This window comes from Vidua chalybeata, chromosome 2 (genome assembly GCF_026979565.1).
Source record: "Vidua chalybeata isolate OUT-0048 chromosome 2, bVidCha1 merged haplotype, whole genome shotgun sequence".
Classification (NCBI taxonomy): domain Eukaryota; kingdom Metazoa; phylum Chordata; class Aves; order Passeriformes; family Viduidae; genus Vidua; species Vidua chalybeata.
In genome coordinates this window covers 61,287,783-61,313,315 of record NC_071531.1, presented here as the reverse complement: position 1 = coordinate 61,313,315, position 25,533 = coordinate 61,287,783, and the positions used below count along the sequence as shown (strand labels likewise).

The window sequence follows — 25,533 nt, the reverse complement described above, 5'->3', positions numbered from 1 at the left end:
GTCACCCCACTCTGTTTCCTCCCCTTTACCCGTTGCCCATTGGTTGTTTTGTACCCTAACCATGCCTACTCCTTTGCACTTAATACCCAGCCCTGCCTTCCCTCGGGGCTCCTGGAGCTTGCTCCCTCTTAGAGAGCTTGTGTCCCTTCCCTCCTTCTCCTGTTCCTGTGACTCTCCTGAAATAAAGCCTCTAGGAATACAGCCTCTCCAGAGTCCTCCCGTCCTTCCGGTGGAGCTATCCGGGTCCCGCCACCTCCTCCCCGCGGACCGGTCAGCCGAGGGTTTTCCCCTGGACTGGCTGGGCACCCGGGTGAAGCCCAGAGGATTTATAATTTAATACAAAAGACTTCTTCCCAAACCAAGCCTTCTCCCAAAGGCTCATGCAGGACCAAGAATTGCTTCTGCTCTCACCAATCAGATGCCACAAAAGCTGCTCTTTAGTTTGATGACTGAAAGTCAGAATTTCATCTGTTCTGGAACATTTTCCTAGACAGTGTCCCTGGGAGACAACAGGGAGAGAAATTGCTGGGTTACTGAAATGAGAAAAATATAATCAAGATTCACCACACTAACAATTAAATGAATATACCTCACCATAGCTATTGCAGCTATGTGAGGTCTTAAGCAGAACTGAAGGCACCTGTGTGAAGGTACCATTTCCCAGAGCCAGTGCAGCTAATGCAAAGCAACCAGCAGAATGCAGAGGGAAACTCTTTCACACTGACAGAGGCTTCTTTGGTTCCACAAAAGCAGCATACACCCATTTCACATTAAAAATGCAGATTCAGGTGCCTAAGTGCCAAGCCTTTTAGCTAAAGCAGCAAAATTATTGCCTTTTCATCATAAGGGAACTGTGTCAGGTGTTTTAAAGGTGTAATGCCTTCTTCAAGCCATGAAAAAACACATCAGATGTCAGAAGGCATAAAATTTAAAAATAATACCTCTGACATTCACTCTTTCATCCTTTGAGCCCTTAGAGCTGGCAAGACTGTCCATAGGAAAAGACTAGGAATGCACAGTGAGACTCAGAGCTGCACTAGAGGACAGCGAGTGAAATATGAATTACAACAATATCCAAAGAACTATACTAATTTTATGGACTTACATTATTTCACAAAATTTCACAAAATAAAAGGCCTTTCAGACACTCAAGAGAATTTTGTATCTGAGAACCTAGGACAAGATGACAAAACTCACAATACTAACATGTTCTATTTCTTAGTCTGAACTTAACTGTGGTATTTCTGACTGGGCTTTGCAGGTCAGATCCTGAATTTTCTGTATCCTCTTCCTTAATGGGTATTGATCATAAGCACTGGCCAGATAAACATGCATAATAAACAAATATAACTACTGCGTAGGAGAAAATTTCTTAACATTGATGGTAATTAGTGGGCAATTTCTATGCTTATATTTGGTTTTAATCAAAATCATGAAACTTTTTTTTGTTCCTATTGTGACAGACAAAGCACGACAGACAAAGCAAGTCACGAGCTTCACCTCCTACTTGGTGTAAGTAGAGACAAGATTTCTACAATTCATTGTGCAGACCACGTTTTTGTATTTTATACGACCCAGCAGCTTTGGAGAGTGAGGTAACGAAGATTCTAAAAAATCACAGAAACTACAAAGAAGAGTAAGTCTGCCTGCCCAACGACATCTAGTAGGGCACTGATACACACGAAGCCTCACCTATTTTTTAGCAGTGATGTAATCAATTCTGTAGCACTTGTTGTATGGATGAGTAAGAAAAGAGTGAGCAGCTCCCCAGCAACATCACCAGAAGTCTGAGGTTGGTTTTGAACGTCACCACCCCTATGAGTGGGGCAAATTCAGGGGGAAGGTTTAAAGTTGGCATTTGCTTTCTGCCTGCACATGTGCAGGATGCCTGGGTGCTGGGCTGGCTCTACTCAGAGTCTTCATCACACTGACAGGCAGTGGTTTGGGCACGCATTTGATCCTTGTGGTTTGCCTTCGAATGCATAAAGGCAAATACTTCTCTTTGCTGAGCTCTATACATTCCCTTCCCTACCAGTAATCTAGATGAACTCAAATCCATTAGTACCACCGGAAGGACCACAAGGACTACGCTGCAGTTTTGTTTTTCCTTCCAGTTCTGCTCAGTCTGCTTTTCTCACCATAGAGAGTAAAATAAAAAAAATTAAAATTGAAAGCTCAGGCAAGCATTTAAAAGAGCAGCACCATATTCATTATCCTCCTCTTCATGACCAAGCTAGACAGCAGGACCCATCCATACATTCAACATGCTCTCCACTGGCATGCTCTCCACTCACCTTTATGGCCCAAACTCTGGCCATATTGTAATGAGGAGCACCATCCTCCACACACAGACCAGGCTTGTTTAGCTGAGTGCTCCTGGCTGGAGAGGAGCAGCATTTTTGGAAGACACTATCTCAGTATTTTCCCTCAGGGCAACAACCAGAAAAGAGCAAGACTGCTGAGGAGAGAAACACCAGGCCACAATCATACACCTCACTATTGCCTGGAGAAATGCCCTGACAGCCAGGAGCTGATGGATTCCACTGGAGGACTGCCTGCAGTGGGCACAGCAGGGAAAGGTACAGGCCAAGGAACTGCAGTGTGTTTGATCTAGTGTTTAAAGAACTCTGAGGGTGAAAACCACGAACTAGAAATGGGAAAGAGCAATGCCAACGCTTCCCCTGCAGAATGTTTGCTCACTTCACACTCAGAAACAGCTTTTTAAATCCTTTCTCCCACTGGAAAAAGAACTGCACACAGAGGAATTAAAAGAAATCTCTAGCATTTATCTAACGTGTTGAAGACCCATGCTAGACTTGGTGATTGTGACGGTCTCTTCCAACCTTGATGATTCTGTGATTACTCTGCCAACATGTGAACTTGTTTGCTACTTGAAACCTTCTGATTTCCTGTGTGAAACACTAGTAAAGTTACAGAAGGAAACAAATCCCAAGGAGTTCACAGAAGCCATGCATATTAGGGGAAAACAAGAAAAAACAAACCACATGAAACAGGGAAGCCAAAAATCCAGCAGGGATATCAAACAACTGATTTGCTTAAGCAACAGAAGACAAATGGGAGGAAATTTCAAAGAGGTGAAAGAGATGATGAACATGGGTTCGTAGAGTTAGGAGGCATAGCTCATGAAGATGGGAAAACTAAAAAATTTTATAAGATTTATGTACAAGGCATTCATGTCTAAACATTATTCACAAATTAAACATGACTTGCAAGATGAAAGAACCCCCTTTTCACCCAGTTTCCCTGTCTTTCACAGCCTCCCACTGGTATGCATCAAACCCAGCTCAGGGCCCAAAGCCAAGCAAGCAGTCCTGAGCTACTGCAGAAAGGACCCTGAATGCTGAATTCAGTGAAATGGCTTAAAACAACAGTGCAGGGATGAGACAAGAATCTGGCTTCACATTCATGGGCGAGTTTTCTGGAACATTAGCTGCAAGGAAAAGAAATAAAATTCACAACATTTAGTTTTACTCACAAAAGGATATAAGTATGTCTCAGTATGCCCAAGGAACAGAACTGTTGCATAGATAAACGCTATTCCTACATATTGCCATTTCTTACCAAAATGCACATTTTTTTAATGGAACAATGTGGAATAGCAAGATGTGCATAATATGCATAAAATGCATAACAGATTCACATTTTCAGTGGTTGAAAAGCCATTCAAAACAATCTTAATTTCTCCTGAAAACATTTCTAGAATAACTAAAAAATATTCCATGCAATCAGAATACATCTACATCCTTGTAATGCAATCTGCTCTGGGTATAAGTGTCAGAAGGAGTTATAAGGTGAGCAATTACAGCTGAGCTCCACATAGCCAGTGGCATAAGTACAAAAAAATATGCAAGACTGTAGGGGTTTAGAGTGAAGAAAGAAATATATTGTTTTTATTAAAATGCATTAGGATCTCATTTGTCTAATTCCCAGTTTAATGATGCATCCTCTTGGCAGAAAAATAGCTTTGCTATTAATTAACTTGATTGTGTTGAGGGGGAACTTTTTTATAAACAGAAAAGCTTTAACATCAAATTGATTTTTTTTATGTATTCAAATGAACAAGCAGAAAGAGAAAGATCTTTTTTGAGGATGTATTTTTATTGGGGAGAGACTTTTTGTCCATTCTCTTTTGGGGAAAGATTTTGTGGAATGGATCATCACTAATCTAAGTTACTTCTAATTGTAGCAGCCTATTTTCATGAAATTATTCCTGAGTGAAATGTAATTTCAATGGAAATGCCTCATTTATTCCTATTGATTTGAAAAACAGCCAGAAGATCATTGTCCTGAACCTTTTGCAGATTTGTTACTTTACATAGCAGTAAGTTATTGACGTAAACAACCTCAACATTAACCAACTAAAAAGTTAACTCTAGGAAGATCTATTAAGCATTATTTGAACAAAAAAAAAAAAAAAAGAAAATAATTAAGTTGGGAAAGTCAAGGTATTATATACTTATCTCTTCCATTTTTGATTTCTCCATAAACTATTTAATACATTATTTCTCTGCTTTGTCACGTTTAAGAGGAGCGAGTGCTAGAACACAGTTTTCATCTAAAAATCATGAAACTGATTTTAAACTATCAATAGAGGTTTATAGATTCATCTTTACTCTGGGTTTAAAGAAACAGGGAAGGCATAATGATTATGAGAGAAATAAAGGAAGAAAGTTAGGGAGTGGGTAGAAAGGTGTGAAGATGGGGGGGAAATGTAGAGAGCAGTGCAAGCAGCTAAGGATCTTTTCCAAATCAGAGGCAGAAAATGGAGGTAAGCAAGCAGTGTGAGCAAAACCAGCATGCCAAGCCACAAACACACACACTGCCACCACCCCTACGCCCTGTTCCAAGGAGGAGTTAACTTGCTGTGACTTTACAGCATTTCTCATATTTTGAAATATCAGTCAGGGCTCACTTTCTGCATCATTACAAACTCAGTTTTGCAAACTCACTCATTGGAAAATCTTTATATTTTCACATGTTTAGTTAGATACAAAGGGGCAGAGATGAGATTAAAATTCCCACAAATGAATATGTTTTTGCAAGATACAGCTGTTTAGAGGCATGACCCATTGTGGAGCTTCTTATCAAACTGTTACAAGAAGTAGGTCACTGCAGCTTCAGCTATTCAAATGTCACTCTTCTAAGAATCAGTCACTGCTGGGTCTTGGCTAATAAAAGGCAAATCTTCAGCAAAGGAAAAAAAAATGCCCAGAGAGAAGCAATTTCCTACAACAGCAATAGCAACTCATTAAATGGTACTGACTTGGCAGTATCTGCTGACAGAATTTTTTGTAAGAAGTCAAAGGACTGTAACTGGCAAGATACCTGTCTTCAAATTACACTTCTGAGTTTCTCATACATCACTTAATGTTGAGGGAGTTTTGTTGGCTTGAATAACCTACCCCTAAGATGTTTTTTTCTTTTTCATTGTACAATACTTTCTAGGTGTATTCCTAGGCATAGATTGCTATCATGCTGAGTCCTTTTATTTTGCTTTACTCTACCCCCCACCGCTTCACAAATAAAAAATACTCCTGTCTTCTCTAATGTGGAGAGGGAGGTTGGTGCCTGCTTTATAGAGAACATCTGATGATATTAACAGGTCTTTGCACACTGTTTCCCTCCTGCCATTCTCACACAGGACACCAAGAATATGAGAAAAAACGTGAAATTTAATAGGCTTGTGTGTGTGTCATCCACTGCCTTTCTAGCTAGGGCTAACATCAGAAACCGAACCAAACCAGAGACCCAAAGTCCCTGAGGCTCTATGCTCATGTTCTCAGGAGCTCAGGGTCTAGCAGTTACTTACTCTGTGTAGTGCAGTGATGGGTCCAGAGAAGATTCTCTTTGCTGCAACCGTACCTGATAGAGGGTACTCAGCTTTCTGTGAGTTGATGCTGTCTGTCAGGGCAGTTACACTTTTCTTTATCAGCTGATACTTCATCACTGTTCTGCTTTAAGTTTCTGCTCGCTCTGGAGGTACTCTACAACACACTACAGACTTGCAGGTTAAAGACACCAAAGGCAATCTAGTTGGCCTGAAATCATTTGAGAGAGGATAACAAGGAATGCTGTTGAGGAATTTTTGCAAGACAATGGACACATTCAGGAGATGCACAATCCAGCTTCCTGGTAGCAAAGTAACCAGTTCAAGGACCAGGGACAGTGGATCCTTGAAGACAGAAGAAGAGTCAGCGAGAATCAGCAAGTTGTCAGCAAAGTTCAGGAAAGCAAAAAAAAAGAGGACTAAGGGTGGGCCAGACAACCACAGCAATACGCGTGTAGAATTAGGTGATCCAATTAGCATTTAGTCTTAGACATGTGGACAGTTAGGATTAGTCAATTATGTGTTAGCTAGAGGGACGTGGACATTATATTATAAATATAGGTTTCTGTATAATGAAGTTGGCTTCACTTGATCATATTGATCATGGCGTGATGTCCCGTTTCTGATCCTCTGCACCACAGAATGCTCTTCTTCCTTTTTCATGTTTTCATTGCTTGGTAATGAACCGTCTCCCGTTTCCTCTAAATTTGAGGGATCTTGGATGCTTAGTAAATAATTTGAAAAATCAGGCCAGTGGCAATCAAGACTGCTTAAACCTGTTCTATAAACAGTTAACTGAACTTTTTAATGGATACAGAAGTGCTGCCTTTTTAAAATGTAAGAATTTTCTTTAACTCTTTTGATACCTTCACACACCCTGAGCTCCAAGAAAATAAATCAGAGAAAAGCAGAGGCAAAAGGTATTTACAGGAATTCAATCTGAAACAGAATGGTCAAAAAGCCCCTGATCTACTAGGCTTCCAGCAGTTTTGGTTTTAACCTACAGCACAGCAGCAACCTTGAAACAACACCAAGCTAATGATGGTGCTGCACCCCACTTACACTCAGGTGGGATGTCTTACCTGAAAATCCATGGCCAGGACTGAGTTCCAGAAGAGGGATGCTAGGAAGATCCACCTGCTTCACTATGGAACAAACACAGGACTTTGCCTTGGCCAATAGGGATACCATGAAGTCTGAAAGTACAGCCTTTAAATCCATCCATGCAGATGAGAGTGCAGAGCACTGCTTGGGCCTCACTGCCCTGGAACAGCCTCAGTACCACACAAACCTTCCCTGTGGTGTACCATTCATTTACTGCTCCTCCTGCCTACAGACAAAGGGGAGCCAAACCCTGATCATTTTGACTAGGAGGCCACTGAAGAACAAGTTGTTTTTTTTTTCTTTTCTTATCACTTACTGGTATTTGACAACTATTCTCAACAACTTCAGCTCCAGCAGGGGCTTTCCTGCCTTTCCCCAGAGCCAGGGGATCCCCACCTTGAAAGCATCTTACTCCAGGGCTGATTTTGGAAGGACAGGCCTTAACATGAGGACTTAAAAAACCTTATGTATCTTGCTACAGACACATAAGGTTTTTTATTCAAAACAGTGTTGTACTCTTCAAAACTGCAAAATGCTTCTTAAGTTCATCTCTTTTTGTGCAAAACCAGCACACATTTCTACAGAGAATAAAAGTTTCTCATATAAGAGAATAAACACCTATTTGCATTTTCAGCTGGCTTTTTAGTTGCTCACTCAGTGCTCCTGAAAAACCCAGCTTATTCCTTCTTGCTGCCAAGGAGTTTATTACACATGCAAAGAGCATCTGTATGGCCTTTGTCCATGGAAAAAGCAAATAATGGCACCAGATAATAAGAAAAAACAATCTTCTCATATTGCAGTACAACATAGAGCACTATAAAAGCAAAACATGATATTGCTCCTCAGCACAAAATCATTTTCTCAGAGCTCATATGGGTGATGTGAAATAGCCTTGTACAGTACTGTAATGATTGACAGACCTGATACAAAATATCAAGATAGATTATATGAGCTGCAGGGCTCTGATTTCTGCCACCATCCGTGGCATGAACCAGTAGCAATAGGAAAGAGGTATTGAGCTGTCATCAGAAGCCATAGGACAGAAGCTTCCTATCTTTCAAAAGAGGGCAAGAGATAAGGTCAAGAATTTTAGTTCATTATATACAGATACATAAATTCCCAGTAAATACAATATATTTGTCTTTTCAAATGTTGATCTTTATTATCACTATGTGCCTTCTATTTACTGGTAAATATAAAGTGTGACAACTGCAAAAGTATTTTTCCCAACTCTATTCCAAGAAACCCTCTGATATAGCTGGTGCCATCAGCAGTGTTTCTCTGGGCACTTATTGATCTGACATGGACATCACAGACACCACAGCATTACGTGTACTAACCTGAGTGATTCCCATTGACTCCTCAGTAAATTTACTAACATTACCATAAACTGAGAGCAGCTGCTCATCAGTCCCTCATGCTGGCTTGACTGGCTTGGAAATGTGCTAGTTCAGAAAAAAAGCCCTAATCATATCTCTGCATCTACTATACTATTTGCTAACTTACCAGTGTGACTCCTTAATCCTTAATCTTTTGAAGGTATCAAAAGAGTTAAAGAAAGTTCTTACATTTTAAAAAGGCAGCACTTCTGTATCCATTAAAAAGTTCAGTTAACTGTTTATACAACAGGTTTAAGCAGTCTTGATTGCCACTGGCCTGATTCTTCAAATTATTTACTAAGCATCCAATCCTTGGTCAGTAAAATAACCTTCAAAGGATTGCTGTCTGGGGCCTATAGCTCTTGTCCATACAGGGAAGGTGCTGCAATATGTCCCTAAAACTCTGGTCTGAATTCAAGGAAGTGATTGAGGCTTGACACATTTTCAGTTTTACTGCAAAATTTCTTTTCACTCTTGCTTCTTCCTCTTAATCCTGCCTCCTTCCCACTTTTCCATCATTCTCCAACCCACAGTGTTAAACATTGGGATATGCTGTGACAAAGATGCTCCAAAAAGCCAGCAGTTGTCCTTCCAGTGCTCCAGGAGGAAGTTACATCCTAAGCTGGGCATGGATTTGTGTTTTACTTATCTTTTGGTATTTATCTTCTGGTAGCTGCCCCACATCAACTGGTCTTATCCAGACTTAAAAGCTGATGAAGTTTGCCCAAGTACCATAACATAGTTCACAAACCACATCTTTGTACTTCAGCTTTCTTCCATCTCTTGCTCAAGACAGATGCTACAGCGTCAATGAATGATCCTTCAACTGAGGACTGTACAGGCTTGTCTCAACAGAATGGGACTGAGAACATCACCAGATGTCAGATCCTGTTGTTGAGGAAATGAATAAGTCCCAGCTGACTTATGTTCCCATTCTTCTTGTTTGGATAGCAACCAAACCTGCACAATACCACCATGTCCAAACAGCTCCTTACCACCTCAAAATCACAGCTGCCAACTGGATTTAGTTTCATTCACCACCACTCTCTGGGCCTCAACATCCAGCCAGGTTTTTACTTGATAAAGAGCATTCTCATCCAAGCCATGAACAGCCAATTCCTCCATGAGAGCTCTGTGGGAGACAGTGTCAAATGCCTTACTGAAGTGTTGACAGACAACACCCACACCCTTTCCCTCATCAGCAGGTCATTTTGTTATAGGAGATCAGGTTGGTCAAACAGAACACATGATGTCAAGAGGTCTATTTTATCTCACAGGAATATCTATCCATTTCCTCAGTTTTACAGTGGCATAACTCTTCAGATAACTAAATTAATAAAATAGTAACAAATAACTCGTTTTATAAGCCCTCCTCACAACCTTCACAGTTTATGTGTTCTTTGTACATTACTATCCCACATTTATATTTCACTGGAAGAAACCCTGCCCAGCCAAGTCACCCAGTTACAATTAAAGGCAGGTAAAGCATTCTCTATAGCCTAGAATGACTATTAAGAAAGGAAAGATTTCAGAGAGTCTGAGATAGGAAACCAAAATTTCAAAGGAAAGGAAACCATGTACAGATGGAAAAAAAAAAAATTAGGAAAAGGAAGCATGCAGCTTACACCACAAAATTTACATCTCTATAAAATACATCCATGTCACAGAATCAGACTGGGTAAGGTTGGAAGAGACCACAGTGCATCATCTGGTCCAACCTCCCTGCTCAAGTAGAGTCATACCAGAGCACGTGGCACAGGATTGTGTCCACATGGGTCTGGAACATTTCCAAGGAGGAAGACTCCACAACCTCTCTGGCCAGTATTTTCCAATGCTCAGTCACTGCCCAGTAAAGAAATTCCTCCTCATGTTCAGGTGGAACTTCTGTGCATCAGTTTCTGCTCATTGCCTCTGGTCCCATTTCTTGGCATCACCAAGAAGAGCCTAGATCCATCTTCCTGACACCCTTCCTTCAGATATTTGTTGCTACTGGCAGGATCCCCTCTCAGCAACCTCCTCTCAAGGCTGGACAGGCCCAGCTGCCTCAGATTTTCCTCGTAAGAGAGATGCTCCAGTCTATTATTCATTTTCGTTGTCCTCCACTGGACCTGCCCCAGGAGCTCCATGTGTCCCCTGTCCTGAGGAGCTCAGAACTGGACACAGCGCTCCAGAGGTGCCTCACTAGGGCTGGCTAAAGGGGCAGGATCACCTCCCTCAAGCTGCTGGCAATGCTCTTCCTAGCGTACCCATTTCAGTGTTTCTTTCAGTAAGTCAAACAGGAACTGTTTGTAAGGCAACTCTGTGAGAGGCCAAACTGTTTTTACCAGATGGAACCACATACAGATACCATTAGCTATTCTATTGTATATTCACAGCCTGGTAATCATTACAGAGGTATTCCTCACAGAGGGAAGCTCTTTCCAGACAGCAATACAGCAGCAAAATTCTACCTGTAGGCAGCCAACTACAAGAGATCTCCATACCTACCTTAAAAGGTGGTTCCAACACACCTGGAAGCAGAATTAACCCAGTCAATCAGAGAAATAGAAACAAGAAGCAGGATATAGATCTCTCTCCAGTCTTCTTCCATGGCAAAACATGTAAAATAATGAGAATGGCAAATAGCCTTTGTATCATCAGAGCAAACCTGCATGAATTGTAAGGACAAAGAGCTGAGCAAGAATTTAAGAGGGATACCCTCTGAGACCACAGGTGTATTCCTGCTTTATTTTATTAACTCTAGAAGGCCTTCATGCTGTATGCAAATTCATGTAAATCAGAATGTATCAGTGACATTTTTTGCACAACTCCAGTCCAAAATGGAATAGACCAAAAATGCTACTGAAGCAGATAAATTTCAATTTATTTTTTAATTATGAGGCAAGTGAAAAAATATTAGTAAAATGTGTCGCTGTGGCTCGACATGTTTTCCTTCCTCTTAATACTATTAGATCTTCTTTCCAGTATGACAACAGCAGCAGACCATGCTCAATATACTGAGCATCAAAATTTATTTCCTTAAGACTTACCCATATGAACAGTAAGTTTGACATTTACCAAAACAAGAACTCATTTTCTAGACTGTTAGGCACTGTATGCTTTCGTTACTATAACCAGAGGTCTACTGTGCCCTATCCCAAGTAAATGGAAATTGAAAAGGCAACAGTCACCTAAGAAGAGTTTGGCTTAACCACCTGGAGGAGGGACACTAACACTCAGAACAAGAAACACAATGAGGATAATGCTTACATGGCTCCCACATGGTCACAGCTTAGGTCGAAGCTGGGCTGGGTGGGCAGAAGCAGAATTGCAGCCAAGGCAGGCATGAGAGAAGGCAGGCACCCATCCAGTCAGGGAGCAGCAGAAACAATGGTCTTGGGAGAGCACAGGTGTTACAGCCCCAAGAAGCCCTAAAGCAGCAGGCAGGGTCAGAGTACACACAGTGGTGGAAAACTGCACCAGGAATGATGCCAAGGATTAAGGCTTTGGCTCGAGTACATTGGATGAGAGATGGTTAAGAATTAAGGTACAGAGCATGACTACAATTTAAACTGTCATTCCAGCCATATCCAGCAAAAGACTGACCCAGAAGCTCTGTCCAACTGGGCAAACCAGAATCAACTGGTTTCACCATACAACCATTGGTTTTTAGACCATTTCCCTGCCTTATTCACTGGAAGCTTAACTTCTTTAGTAAAGGAGATAGGGCTCAATTCAGCAGCAAACTCCTTTTCAAACATTGCTTGAAACTACCCTGGTTCACTGTTCACCCTGTACCTAGGAGGCAAAGCAAGGCTCCAAGGAAAATAAATGCCTTTCCAAGAAAATACACCATGCTTGAACATAGCTCCTTAGTGCTTTACTTTGTACTATTACCTTTCTGTCAGGATTGGATTTCTGATGTAATTTCCTGATTAAAAATAAACAATATAACAACCTCTGCTGTGTAGCATTGTCATTGTCCCTATCACACAAGATCAGCAGAACATGAACCTTGAACTGACAGTGACAATCTCTTTCAGCTGGATAAATGGAGGAATTATTTAGTTCAGCAGGTAGTAGTCGCTGTCTGCCTGGATACCAGCAACAAATGGAGTACTGTGGAAGTCTACTCGAGATTGTCCCCTTTAATACCTTTATCAATGATCTGAAGAAGGTGACAGAGCAGACTGTAATCAGATCTTCAGATGCCACAAATTAGGATCACCACCCAATACTCTTGAGAGAGGGGCTGCCATTTAGAGGTACTCACCACACTGGAGGAATGGGCTGGCAGGGATGTTATGAAAATCAATAAGTACAACTGCAAAGTCCTGTATCTGACTGGGAGTAACCCCTGCAGTGACACAGACTGGGGACTGACTGGTTGGGAGCAGCCCTGCTGAAAAGCAGTGGGGGATCTTGACGGGCAGAAGGCTGCACGGGAGCCAGCAGTGGGTCCTGGCAGCAAGGCAGGTCAGCAGTGTCCAGGACTGTATGAACAGAAGCATGGCCAGGAGATTGAGGGAAGTAATTTCCCCCCACTTCTCATCACTTTTTGCACAAACTAGATAACCTATGTCATTTTCTAATCCCCACATTAGAAGGAAAACTTCAGTAAACTGGAAGAAGTCTGATGGAGGGCCAACAAGATAGTCAGTGGCTAGAACACCTGCTGAGGGAATGAAGAATCTAATAGGCTTAAAGAATTTGAAGATCAGAAAAATGCTAAGAAAATACAAAGCACCATCATAAGCTATTGGCAATTTCCACTCTAAGGATTAAAATTAGGGTAGCAACTGAAACAGGACCATACTCAAAGCATGTCTAAGTTTCACATTAGCAGTGAAGGCACAAATCACACTGATGTTTTGGGCCTGACAGACCAGAAACACTTTTATTAAGTGAAATTAATTTAATAGTGGCTCCCAGCAAAAAGTTCCTATCTGAGCACTGTACCTGTGCAGTGTTCTGCAAGCGCTGATAAAAAAGCTGACAGAATTGAGAGCACTCAAGTGCCACTGAAGCAAAACACATATTGCTGCTGTAGAAGTGTTCTGTACAAGAAACAAAAGCAGTTCAGTGCTTAAGGTTTCAATCTGAACACCTATGATCTTGATGTAAGCTCGGTATAAAGCAGATTTCCCCAGGATGACTCAGTTCTTCCTAGTTTATACCACAGAGTCTACATTATGCACTAACTGCCCTGGAGTGTACCTGGCCAACCACAGATATTTGCTTGCCCCATAGACACCATAAACGTTAAAAATTCCTGCCACATAACACATGGAATAAAGCTGCTTCTCTTCCTTGTGGCCTGACATCTCAGCATCCCATTCTGCAGGGGTTGCTGCACTTGCACCTGAGGCCACAGTCGTGACACCTCCCCATCTCCCTGCTCTGCCTTCATTTGTGAAAACAAACACAATTATCCACAAAGGGGCTTACTCAGTGATTCCCCACTAACTCACACACTTCTGTTTCTGTATTTAATTGGTGTTCCCAGCAAAGCAAGTCTGCGTGGAGCTCACATGCAGCAGAACAAGCTGCTCCGCACTCTGCAGGAGCAGCAGCACAAACAAGAAGCACAAGCACTGCCACGGCTCTGCTCACACTTTGCCAAGTTACAGCACACATGCAGAGCTCTCCCAGAGTTGGACCTGCAGCCTGGAAAGCACCAGGACACGATGAGGAAGCTGACTGGGAGCACCTGCCCTGGCCACCCATCTCATGGTTCTGCCCACACTAATTGCAGTGCTGTGCTGGCAATATGCAACCCAGTGCTCAGTGTTTTGGGGTGAGGAAGGGAAGCCCCAAGGCATCACTCCATCACATGGCATTGACTCAGTTGTGCAGTCCCTAACATCCAGAAGCAGGGTTTGACTCTGAAGTGAGACAGCGCCCACTCTGCTTACCTCCTGACATGTCACTGCCTCCAGAATGGATGCAAGCCTGTGCAGACTACACACCTGCTGTGCATGCATGATCCTCTGAGTCATCCAGTACCGACCCTACAGTGAATCTTTGCCACAACAGTCATTTGCAATTAGCATTTGCATTAACAGGATCATTATTTTTATCTATTAGAATCTGGAGAGGGGAAAACACAAATCAGGAATATCTGCTGTATAAAGTAGCTTGTTGTTGTAATGACTGGTCCAGTTCACTAATTCCTCCTCATAAAGTAAAAACAAAAGAATTTAAAAATCAGTTTAAAAAAACACGCTAAAATGAGGCCTGTCCCTCAAAACAGCTGCTGAGCAGAGAGATATTACTACCTAATAAAAGTAATAAAATTGCCTGAATACAGCTTGATTCAAGAGCTCAGCTTGAATCAAGAGACAAGGGATTACAACACTGAGGAGAAAACTGTCACAAGAGCAGATTCTTCTTTACCCACTTAGAAAAGTGTCTGTAATGGATGTCATTCAGCCTCTCTGTCTTGATGAGAAATATAGCAGACTGCTGGCAGGAACACCAGGCCTCCCTTGATTCAATCTTCAGTCCAGAAAAAGGGGTTGAAAACATACTGAAGCAAAGCTATTTTTTTTTTAAATTATACAAAACAAGCAAATTCGATAAACACACTTCAGAGACCTAGAGTCTATACACAAGTAGTTCAGGATGTAAAGAGAGCATTTTATGCCTATTCAGGTGAGGATAGTGAATGTCTCTAACCACCACCATCTTATGAGTTCAAAAGAATGAAGATTTCCCCTTTTCACAGGGGATTGCAGCAAACATTTCAGCTATGGTTGAATGGTATTTTTGGTTGCAAAGACAGGAGCGGATCCTGCTTTAGCACAAAGTACTTTTTATGCTACACCCTGAAGTCCAAAAGCAAAGGTTACAAGTGCAATAGTAGCATTTGAAGTCTGGCTGGCCAGCATGTTCCTTAGTTTACCAAACATGATTACCAAACTTTCTTCACAAAACAAGTCACTTAAACAATTTTTCCACTGTATATTTTCTATTTCTCTAATCTCAAGGGTGTGCTTCCTAATTATACAAACATACTCTTTTAAAGACAAGGAAAGAGTTAGTTAACTAAAAACAGAAAAATTAATAAAACATTTCAAAAGAGACATATGGCAAAGAGCCATGACAGAACTGCAACCACGGGTCCAGTCTGTGCAGAGCTATTCTCTGATGTCTCTTCCACATCCATCCTACCTCCTTCTTCCTGAAAGCCATGGTGGTAGGTCCAAGTGGCATTGAAATAAAACCCGGGAGTAACCCGAGGAAGGACCAACTTGCAACACTTGGAACATTTCCTAGTTTACCACAATACTCCTACCTATGCCTCCTCCAGATGAAGAGATGAGTAGCTTAATCAGGGCATGTCTGCTTCTTCTGGCACCTTTGTGGAGCCTAAGAGATATCGAGAGTAAGAAATACTGTCTGCTGAATGAAGTAGGAAACACGATTTACTTCCAAGTTCCTTGGCCAAGGCCTGTTTCTCAAACATCAACTGAATTTATCGCAAGCACTGATATACACTGCTCCAGTAGGATATGCCTTTTATTTCTTCCAAGGGGGAAGCCTGGAAGTGTTTTCACCCTTTTATAGGTTTATTAAATTCTACTAGATTTAGAACTGAGCTTAAAATTTCAGTTTCTTTTTCAGTCTGCTCCACAATCTGAGTCACAGATTTGAGAATATTTCAGTACATTGTGCTTACCTGACCTCTGTGCAAAAAAAGCATTAAAACACACATAACAGGCACCCCTAAAGGAAGTTCTTGCACTATCAGACACACTATTCTTTTAGCAATTCTGTTTAACACCTGCAAAACTCCCATTTTTTTATTGGGCTACAGCCCCTTCATACAAAGTACAAAGTGTCTTCTTAGTTTCAGTGCTTCAGTGCATTTGAAACTTGATTTTCAAGTGCCCACTACAGGTAATTTATATTTTCAATCTATTCCCCATTCCCTCTCACCTGACATTCTGCCTTTCAAAAGGTAGGGTGCAACCTTCATGTACATCCACTCAACTTCTGCCTAACCTGTTACTTGAAATTTGTGAGGTCACAAATTATGGATACCAGGTGTTCCTTAATACCTGTATACATCTTTCAAACAAACCAGGATGGGGATGTTTTTACAAATTCAGACAGTCTTCACCTTCCTATAAATATTTTGCCAGCCTGGCTCAATTTTTCACATCCCCTACAACTCATAAATCATTCCCATATCAGATCTGTAAATCAATAAGCCTTGGTTTAGGCATCATTTTCCACCTGTGGCTCTCCATGTTTCTTTACCAAGGAGGAACACATCTCTTTTAATGAATGATGGAGACAAATATATTCACAATCCATAGCAAGTTCAGTAATGACTCCTACAGATGGCTGTTGGAACTCTGTCACTAATTTAGCTAGAGGGAGATCACTCTTTGGTACCTAGCAATTTCCACATAAGGAAAAGTTACACAAATATTTTACCTGGTTCTTCACAAAAAACAAACCACTCCAGAAATTTTAACAACTAGAAGAATAACATTCTGCATATTACACTATTGAGTAGCAACTCCATTTTTGTAATAGGTTACCTGAGCCTCAAAATATGTGGTCAACAAGACTTTGTTAATTACTATGAAATACATTTCCTTATAGAGAAGCAACAAACTGTCTTCCAGAAACACAGAGAAATCAAACAGGACAAGTATGATATTATACCAGCAACTTTTTTGCTTCCAACACCATTCACTTTCTTTTTCTGTGGTCTTAGCCAAACTGTATGGGATTTGTGCTACAAAAAGAGTCTCTCCCTCTCTCTAGTAGACATAAGGCTGACATTTTTTAATGGCTGGTAAGTTAAGATGGGCATATTCACATTAGTAAGCATTTTAAAAAGTACTGAAGATGGCAATTAACTGATGAAACAACTTTCTAAGGATGATAATGGCTATCTCCACCACTGGAAACTTTCAGCTAAATCTGCTCCTTGCTAAGTAGTAATTACATTAATGGGATTTTTGTGGTTGTCTTTATTAGTAAATTAAAATAGATTAATTTATTTATCCCCAGGCTGGAATATAAATCTACAGTGTTTACCACACTCCTTTAAAGGTCAGTAAATCTATAATTATATTAATTTATCCTGTATATTGAAAGCTCTTACCAAACCAACTTAAAAACACAGGTCCAGTTTTCCTCTTTGTAGAATGAGGAAATGGAAGCATGTACATAAGTAACAACTGGACACGGGGAGGAAAACAGTACAGAGAAAGCATCCACTCTGAAACATTTAAAATAATTTTATTAGACAATCGTGTTTTACATGTCATCAGACCTAACCCCTGAAGTGCAAAAGTGTTTCTGAGGTATTAAGACTGGAGGAAAACAGGCACAGTATTGGTTGTTAGGGATACCGCCCTACAGCACAGTGGAATTTGCAAACAACAGGCCTTTATACAGTATTTGCAGGATCAGAGAAAACTGAGAGCAAGTCTGTATTTGTTTTTAGCCTTGAGAACCAAAAAGCCCTGATCATTAGCCAGTTGTGTCACATCAGTGAAGACACAGACACAGTTAACATAAGATGATGATAAATATCAATGAGGTGTTTCTAGGCCAATATGTACAGTACATGAAAAATGAAATTTAACTGCTGTATGTGTGACCAAAATCCCGACTGTCTATCCAGTCCAGCTTAATATGTTCTGTCTATGGTGGCCTCTCTAGTACCAGCATTTTTGTCTACTCTACACAGCTAAGCCACTGCTTTGTGCTCCTGTTTGAGGGCACCTGCCACTCACACTCATTTCAGGTAAGTCTGATGTTCATCGTATTAACTAGAGGCAACAGTACAGTACTTCTTGTAGCCCGTTATCCTTTTAGTTGCCTTCTTCCCCTCATCTATGCAGTGAACAAGTCTAACTGCAGAAAATCTTCTAAACAAAATAAGCACTGATTGATGACTTTTCATGTGGAAATGAAAGTTTTATCTGAGAACTGAAAAACTCACAGGGCAAAACATACCCTTAACAATTAGTATATTAGTGAGAGTTTTACTCAGTTGGCAAATCATGCTCCAAAAATAATTTTCTGTGAGGAAAGTTTGGGCAATACTTGATACATGATACCTCCACAAGCTAATGGAAGGTATATTTAAGAAAATACTTCCAAATTACAAATAAGCAAAAGTCACTTGTTCCAAGCTTCTCTTAGGTTATTTTTAACCAAGACAGCTGAAAACAAATTCCTCCTGAGACAGTGGTTTTTGTGAAAAATGTAGTGACAAAATAGAAGTTATCCTTATCTTACTAGGTGTTTATGAACTTGTGAATTTTTCTGAATATGTCAGCCTTTGTATTAAAGTGGCATACTTGGAAAGGTTCTCATCTGCAGCCTCTTCAGCTTTTAGACCTTACTGAGCAGATGAAGATGTGAGCTCTATTGTCAGGACATTCATGGGCAAATGTCATGCAGTCTGATCGCAAACACAATTGAGATTCTCAACATTTTCTAGGCTTGTTACCAACATCACTGCTGCTTGCCTACACAATGTCATCTAGCAAATCTACAAATAGACTAGCTGGAATAGAAGCTGGATACTACTGGAGTGTTGCCTTAATATTAGTTTTGAATGGAATCATACTTCACAGACGAGAAAAGCAACCCCAAACAAAAAGTGCAAACAAGTCATCACTTTCAGTTGAAAACCGGGTTCCGGATGCCACTCAAGACCGAACTGTTGGGCCAGTTTCTGTGCAGAAGGGTTAGAGAACAGACAAAAAAGAAAATGCTTGAAATTCCTAGGACAACAATGCCTGAAATCAGTGCACTGGTGACTGGGTTCATCTGGAAAGGAGGTCCATTTGGGTGAGCTGCAAGGAGGAGAAAAATTCCCAGGTGAGATCTAGTTTTATCTCTCATGAGTGCCAAACACTTCTGCCTTCCCCTCCTAACACCCAATATACTGTATAATGGCAATGAAGAAACTATAACTGTATGAATGAGCACCTGTCTACTTGGATAAAGCTTATCTAAGTATATTTTGAAAACAGTCATTAATTCTTTCAATATCAATCATGCTGGGGAATAAAGACATGTGCCTTCTAAGGCATCATCCCTCATCTGCCAGTGACCAACCTTGACCTGTGTTACTCAAGACAAGACTATCATTATCCAAGGACTATCAAGGTAAATGTGTAAGGATTTGTGGCCTAATCAAGGTAATGAAAGGATTTCTTCCCCACTATCATTATCTACATTTCAATTCAAAGTCTATATAAATCAGCAGGTATGTCTGGCACCGGATAGCAGACAATCAGGAAACCTGTTGTACACCTTCAGAAAGAGCATCTTAGTATGTTTATCAATTCTCAGGTAGAAAAGGTGACATATTTAATACTTATTGCAGTTCAGCAAGCTGTTCATGGACCAGTTCTGAGATAATGGGCCACATATATCCACCGCCAGTACTGTGTTTTCCAGCAGGAGGGGGAAAAAGCATTTGAGTACCAATGAGCATTTGCTATTAGCAGTGGTGGAGAGTGAGGTGAAATGATTATATAGTCTTCATGTGAGAAACCAGACTGCTCCTCCCAGAAGCAGCCACTTGTCCTCAACAGCATTAATCCCACTCTCCTCACCCAAGCTGAAAAGAAATCAGCAGGAAATGTTGATCTGTTACCCTCCCCTTCCCTACACTGCGTTGCTTTCTGACTGCTACAGCAGTAACCCCACCTCACTCTACCTCTCTGCTCTCCACAGAGACAGCAATAGGCAAAGGAAAGGCTTTTGCTGTGGGATGGAGAGGGTGCTTCTTTTGTTGGATGGGAAGGAAAGGTAGCAGCCATCATCACAGCAAACTGTGTGCAGCAACTAAAGAATTTGCTCTTTATTATTTTAATTATATCCATGGGTAGGAGCACACCAGGGCACAATTAATTACAGGGAGAACTCTCCATGACAGACAAGAACAGCAGCTGCTTTTCTATTGCTAAATTGAGTAAAGAAAGGAACAAATAGTGTTAGAGTTCAGAGGACAGAATGGATTTGTTGTTCCATTTAGTCCTGTTATGAAGAAATACAAGGTCGAATGGCCCAATGTACCACCTGATCATCAGCCACTCCTTGTCACCAGCAGAGAACAGTAACAGATAGGCTGAAACAACTGCCCAAAGGAAAATCACCCTAAAACTTCAAGGGCTGAACTCCCCTGCAGCCTATTTCCTTCACTGCCCTAGCAGGGCACAAGTTCTATCCAAGTTTCTCCACAGGCTCTTTGTGAGGTTAAACACTAGGAGAAGAGGAGCTGAAGCTCTGTCCTTCTGGCTTTGGGATGTGAACCAAGCTAGACTGCACCATAATAACAATTTTCCTATTCTATCCCTGTGTGGCATGGGCAAATTTTACTGCTTAAGTCTGGTTTTGCATCTGGTGGCTATAATGTACCCTTCACTCTCATATGCTGTATCATTAGATCTTCATTTCAATTTCATCACAGAAATTAAAAGTTTCAATGTAGATGGCACTGGATGCACAAATTAAACTGAGAATTCCATACTCACCTATTGCTTTCTTGTCAGTGCATGTTGGTATTGACTCATTTAAGCAACAAAAATAAATAAAAAGAAAAAAAGAAAAAAAAAAAAAGAAAAAAAATCCCGTGCATAGATATTAATCAAAATAGTTCATCCTCAGTTCTGCTTCCCTCATAAACCCTCTCTGATGCTTCTTGGAATTAACTTACCAGTTAACTGATTAACTTACCAAGCTGTGAATTGTTGGTTGACGTCTCATCTATATTAAAAAAAAAAAAAAAAAAAAAGGCATGTAAGGCATGTGTCATATTTTTAAAATACCTCTGCCTACCTCCTCCCCTCTTGCAACACAAAAGCCAATAGTTTCAGCTTTATTTTAAAAATACATCAGGTCTACTTGCCACCATTGACTAGCAGCTTTTAGCATCTCTGTTAAAATATGGACAATAACATTAATTATATGTCATTGCTTCATTTTTAATATCAGGAGATATTAAAATATTAATTAAAAACTTCTAATGTCTTGTGGAAAAACAAACCAACACCACCTTAAATCAGGAATCTCTTAATTAAAAAGGTGGCCACTTCTCTTGTCTCCTTCAGTAACAGCACAAGCATAAGCACCATGTTATATGTAGGCCCCTTAATTTAAACATATTATAAAATAGCTCTATAGTAAAAACTTGAGTTTTAAAAGAAAAAATATGTTAGTGATCATAAATTATCGCTCTTTTGCAGTAGCACTATTCAGCTCCTACCAAGGCAGCTGGATCAGCAGCTCCACTGCCAGAACAGCTGGTGACAGGTCATGGGGGAACCTGGCTACTTTGAGGAGCCTCTGCAGGTGCTGATGTGCACAGGTCAGCCCTGGGACAGCTGCAGCTCCACCCTAAATGAGGGAAGGGCACATCTGTGCAGTCCTACTACTGGTATATGGACCGTGGTGAGTCAGGTGGAGCAGGTTTGATGGGCTCTGGACAAATCTGTACCTGTGCTAAAGCTGGACCAAGTTGGCCTTGAAAACAGTGTAGAGCACTTCCATGCACCATCACATCAGTGCAAGCCAGAGCTACACCCTGGTATTCCTCAACCAAAATGTAACTACATTTTAAAAAAACTATCCAAAATTTTCCAAATTTATCCAAAATTATTCATCATCCAGATTGTTTTGGTCAAGTTCTCACATGATCTTCCCCCTTTCAGTTTGTTAACGATAGTATTCATAAACCTCCTGGTTCTTATGAGTTTATTTTCACAAGGGGAATTAACAGCAAGACTAATTCCCTCTTTCTGATCCAGAAGAAAAAGGGAAATGCAAGTGAGATTGAGGGACTTGCCCAATGCCAATCATGAAATCTGTGGCAGAGTTTAGAATTGAATCCCATTTTATTTCAAGTACTTCCCATTAAACCATCCTCTGTCAGCATGAGTCCAAAAGCATACAATGAAGATGGAGAAACCAAAAAAGCTTTACCCACCCACCTTTAGAATACACCTAAAAAATTATTTTCCTTTTTCAGCCTTATTCATGATTTCATTTAAACAACCACAACAGTTGTTACGAAATTATAAAATTGTTTATACTTTCTTTGGTGCCATTAAACATCCATCAGATCTCTTTGCTTGAAGCTATGCAATACTTAAAGATAATTGATGAGGATCTTTTTTTTTTTTTAATTATAAAAATAGCATCCGCAGCATTTGAATCATGAGCTATATTACCTACCAGGGGCTGCTTGTATAAGAAGTGGTATCTAGTTTCCATTCCTTGCCTAAGGCAGCATTACTCCAGCACGCCTTGTTTGGCTGAGCAAATCCATCATTCATTTCCCATGTGTACTCATGTATGCAACTTTGAAGTTAGTTCTTCTCACTTTTTCTTGGCTAATCAGAAGGCAGCAAATCAAATGGGATCATGTATAATGCAAAAAAAAATTACTCATTTTCATTGCAGATATGCTGCTCATAACAGAGCCTATTTGTTCTAGACATGGTCTTGTGTTCCCCATTCTGGAAGGTCAGTTGCTCTCTTTGTATACAGGTACAACTACTTGGCATTTAAAGAAGGATTTTATTCTCAAGTTTTAATTAGATTTCCTAGACCAGGTTCAGTCCTACTCTCATCATCCTAAATCTAAGACTGCTGAAATCAGTTAACTGCAACTACTGTTAAATATTTATAATTTGGAAAACTTAAACAGCAGTCATATAATTTTTTTCAGAGACTGCAGGTTACATTTAGAGCTGCCTTTTATTTTTTTCCTAAAACAATTGGCAATAAAAATGAAAATCATGGAATTTCACCCTCAATTTAAAGCATTGAATTTTGGTCCACTATTTAAAATTTACAGTGATTTTGTCCCATTTCTTTCTTATAGCTGAATCTAAGAATAGTGAGCATTAATTTTAAGCAACATGTAGATAAAAACCCAGAGGGAAGCTGGAGAAATGGTGAATAGAAAGTGATAGTGAATATTCATTATCCATCCAAATTAAATTGCAACACCGAACACGGTATCTTAAATTCTATTATCTCCAGTGAAATCTGACAAAAAAAGAAGTCAGCCCACTGAGTCTGGACTTTTATAATGGCCTTATATGTGTAAAAGTATCCCACAGTGATTTTATTAGAGGAGGAAGCATGTGAGAGTCAAACAAAAATACTAGCTCAAAATTTCTACCAAACAAAGCAGTAAAAAATGTCATAAAAATATTCAGCAGTAGTAAAAAAATACTTAGCAAAAAGTTACTACAAATTTACATTAAACTGCAAAACATTTCTCTAGGTTTCTGAAATTCCTGCAGACCGTATATAAAAATTGTTTATTCCTACCACTCCTTGTAATGATGGGGCCAGCAGAGATTACAGCATTGCCAGATGTGCTCTGAGGGCGCCAAGTCGTCCTTCCACCAGTGTCTCTTCTTTCTCTGTTACTGCAGATCTGAGTGGTCAATCAAAACAATCACAGACTCAGAGTGGAACAGAACTGTGGCCTTTTTGTGCTTCTTGATGTAACATGAACTCTTTGGTAAGCAATACTACAACTTTGATTTTATTTCTTAGTATGCATTAAATCACTTTGCAATAAAAACATCTGTAATATTGCATAGAAGTGCATCTTATAAATTCCTGGCTTCCCATTTTATTTTGCCTCACTTTGTTTACAAAACTACATTGCTGCTGTGTACAAGATCCATCTTATAGTATATTAAATTTTCAGTAGTTAATTTCCCAAAGCTATATTTAGAGACAGTTTTCCCCAACAAATCTGTTTTGCTTGACAATCCCTATTCTTGCAAGCTTCTCGAGTGAGAGTTTCCACATTTTCTATGGAGTTCTAAATAGCAATGATACACTAAAACAAGCCCCAACACTCTCATCTAGAATCTGCCTTTAACATTTGTAACCTACCATCTACCTTAATCTATGGCGCTCAAGCGTGCTCCAAACAAGAGCATTTCATTAGTTTTAGCTTCTTGTGAAAGAACTTCAAAAACCTCAGAACATGAATTGAATGCAAAATGAATTATGTAAATGCGTAACATAAAAATATAAAATAACATACAAAATTCCAGGAATATACTGAACTGACCACACTTTAAAATTCTAAAGGGGAAGACATTCAGTAGGAAACAATGCAGTGTTCCAAAGACACCACAGAATGTTGTGTTTATATGTTTATTTAAATGTTTCCATTTTCAAAATTTATTTGTTGTTCCTGATACTCCTAAAATTAGTTAATTTTAAGTAGACATAACATCATGAACTTCAGCACAAGAGTAGTTTTCACATGACAGAGGAGATGATATACTCCAAGGGGCATGGTATTTTTTTTCACTGTGAGAAACTTCCACAAATTTTCCTCGTTAGTTATAACAGCACTTTCTATAGCTTTAACTTTTCCATAAACTATATTCTAAGATATTTCTCTTCATCCACTGTGATGATGGATACCTGACTATTATACTAAGAACATCAACCTGAAAGCCATCTCAGAGTTGTTACATTTAAAAATTAAAGACCATAAGGCAAAGAGGTAATTTCTCATATATTCAATAACCTGTGTTTTGCAGGACTAATATTATATTATCTCCAGATGTCAGTATTCATTTCCATATTCTTCATCAGTAGTTTCACATTCTTTCAGACACAAAAAACATTCTTACTTCAGTCTCTACAAGTCGCTTTCATTCTGTGCCATCCAAACTTCCATAACACTTGTATGCAGAACTCCAGGATGCCTATTTTATATCCAAATAATTACAACTTACTGGCACAAGAAAGGGACAGTCATCTGCTCTGCATAGCTTTGTTACACAGTGAAGGAAGACCGTGGACATCTTCTGGTTCTTGTGCTTCACAAAGCGAAACACCTCAAAGGAAAACCGGCCCATTTGACTCTTGCCGTTTTCAATTATCGTTGTCTGCGGGTCCTTGTCACAACTAGTTTTTGTAGAGAAGAGTGAAACTGGGATGAGTAGCTTTGTTAGTATTTTGAAGCTCTTAGCTGGGAATATGATAGCTTAAGCAGCAAGATCAACACTTCAATTCCTTGGAAAAGAACACAGTGCAAATATCTGCAGACACAATCTGCTTGTTAGGCTGCAGGTTCCTGTGCTGAAACACATACCTACAAAAACACTGTTTTGTTTTGCAGTACCACAGCTAAACCAAGGTACCATTTAATTCCAGTGGTCAAGGAAACTTGAGATCTGAAGCACAAAGCAG

At 40.1% G+C, this 25,533-nt stretch overlaps 1 protein-coding gene across 5 annotated transcripts in view; it reads right to left on the bottom strand.

Moving 5' to 3' along the window:
* Positions 1–9,395: 9,395 nt before the first annotated feature.
* The window catches only part of ZPLD1 (zona pellucida like domain containing 1), a 103,839-nt gene continuing 87,701 nt past the window's right edge, over positions 9,396–25,533 (bottom strand). For 4 of the 5 annotated variants that reach the window (XM_053936496.1, XM_053936495.1, XM_053936499.1 and 1 more), the window contains 4 exons: positions 25,077–25,248; positions 23,638–23,746; positions 21,034–21,063; positions 17,556–19,142 (listed from right to left, as the gene is read on the bottom strand). In XM_053936496.1, the coding sequence (XP_053792471.1) occupies positions 18,967–19,142; positions 21,034–21,063; positions 23,638–23,746; positions 25,077–25,248 (487 nt within the window). In that variant the 3' untranslated portion in view covers positions 17,556–18,966. Of the gene's footprint in view, positions 9,464–17,555; positions 19,143–21,033; positions 21,064–23,637; positions 23,747–25,076; positions 25,249–25,533 lie in introns of those variants that run through there. The other variant, XM_053936500.1, reaches the window with a different exon arrangement.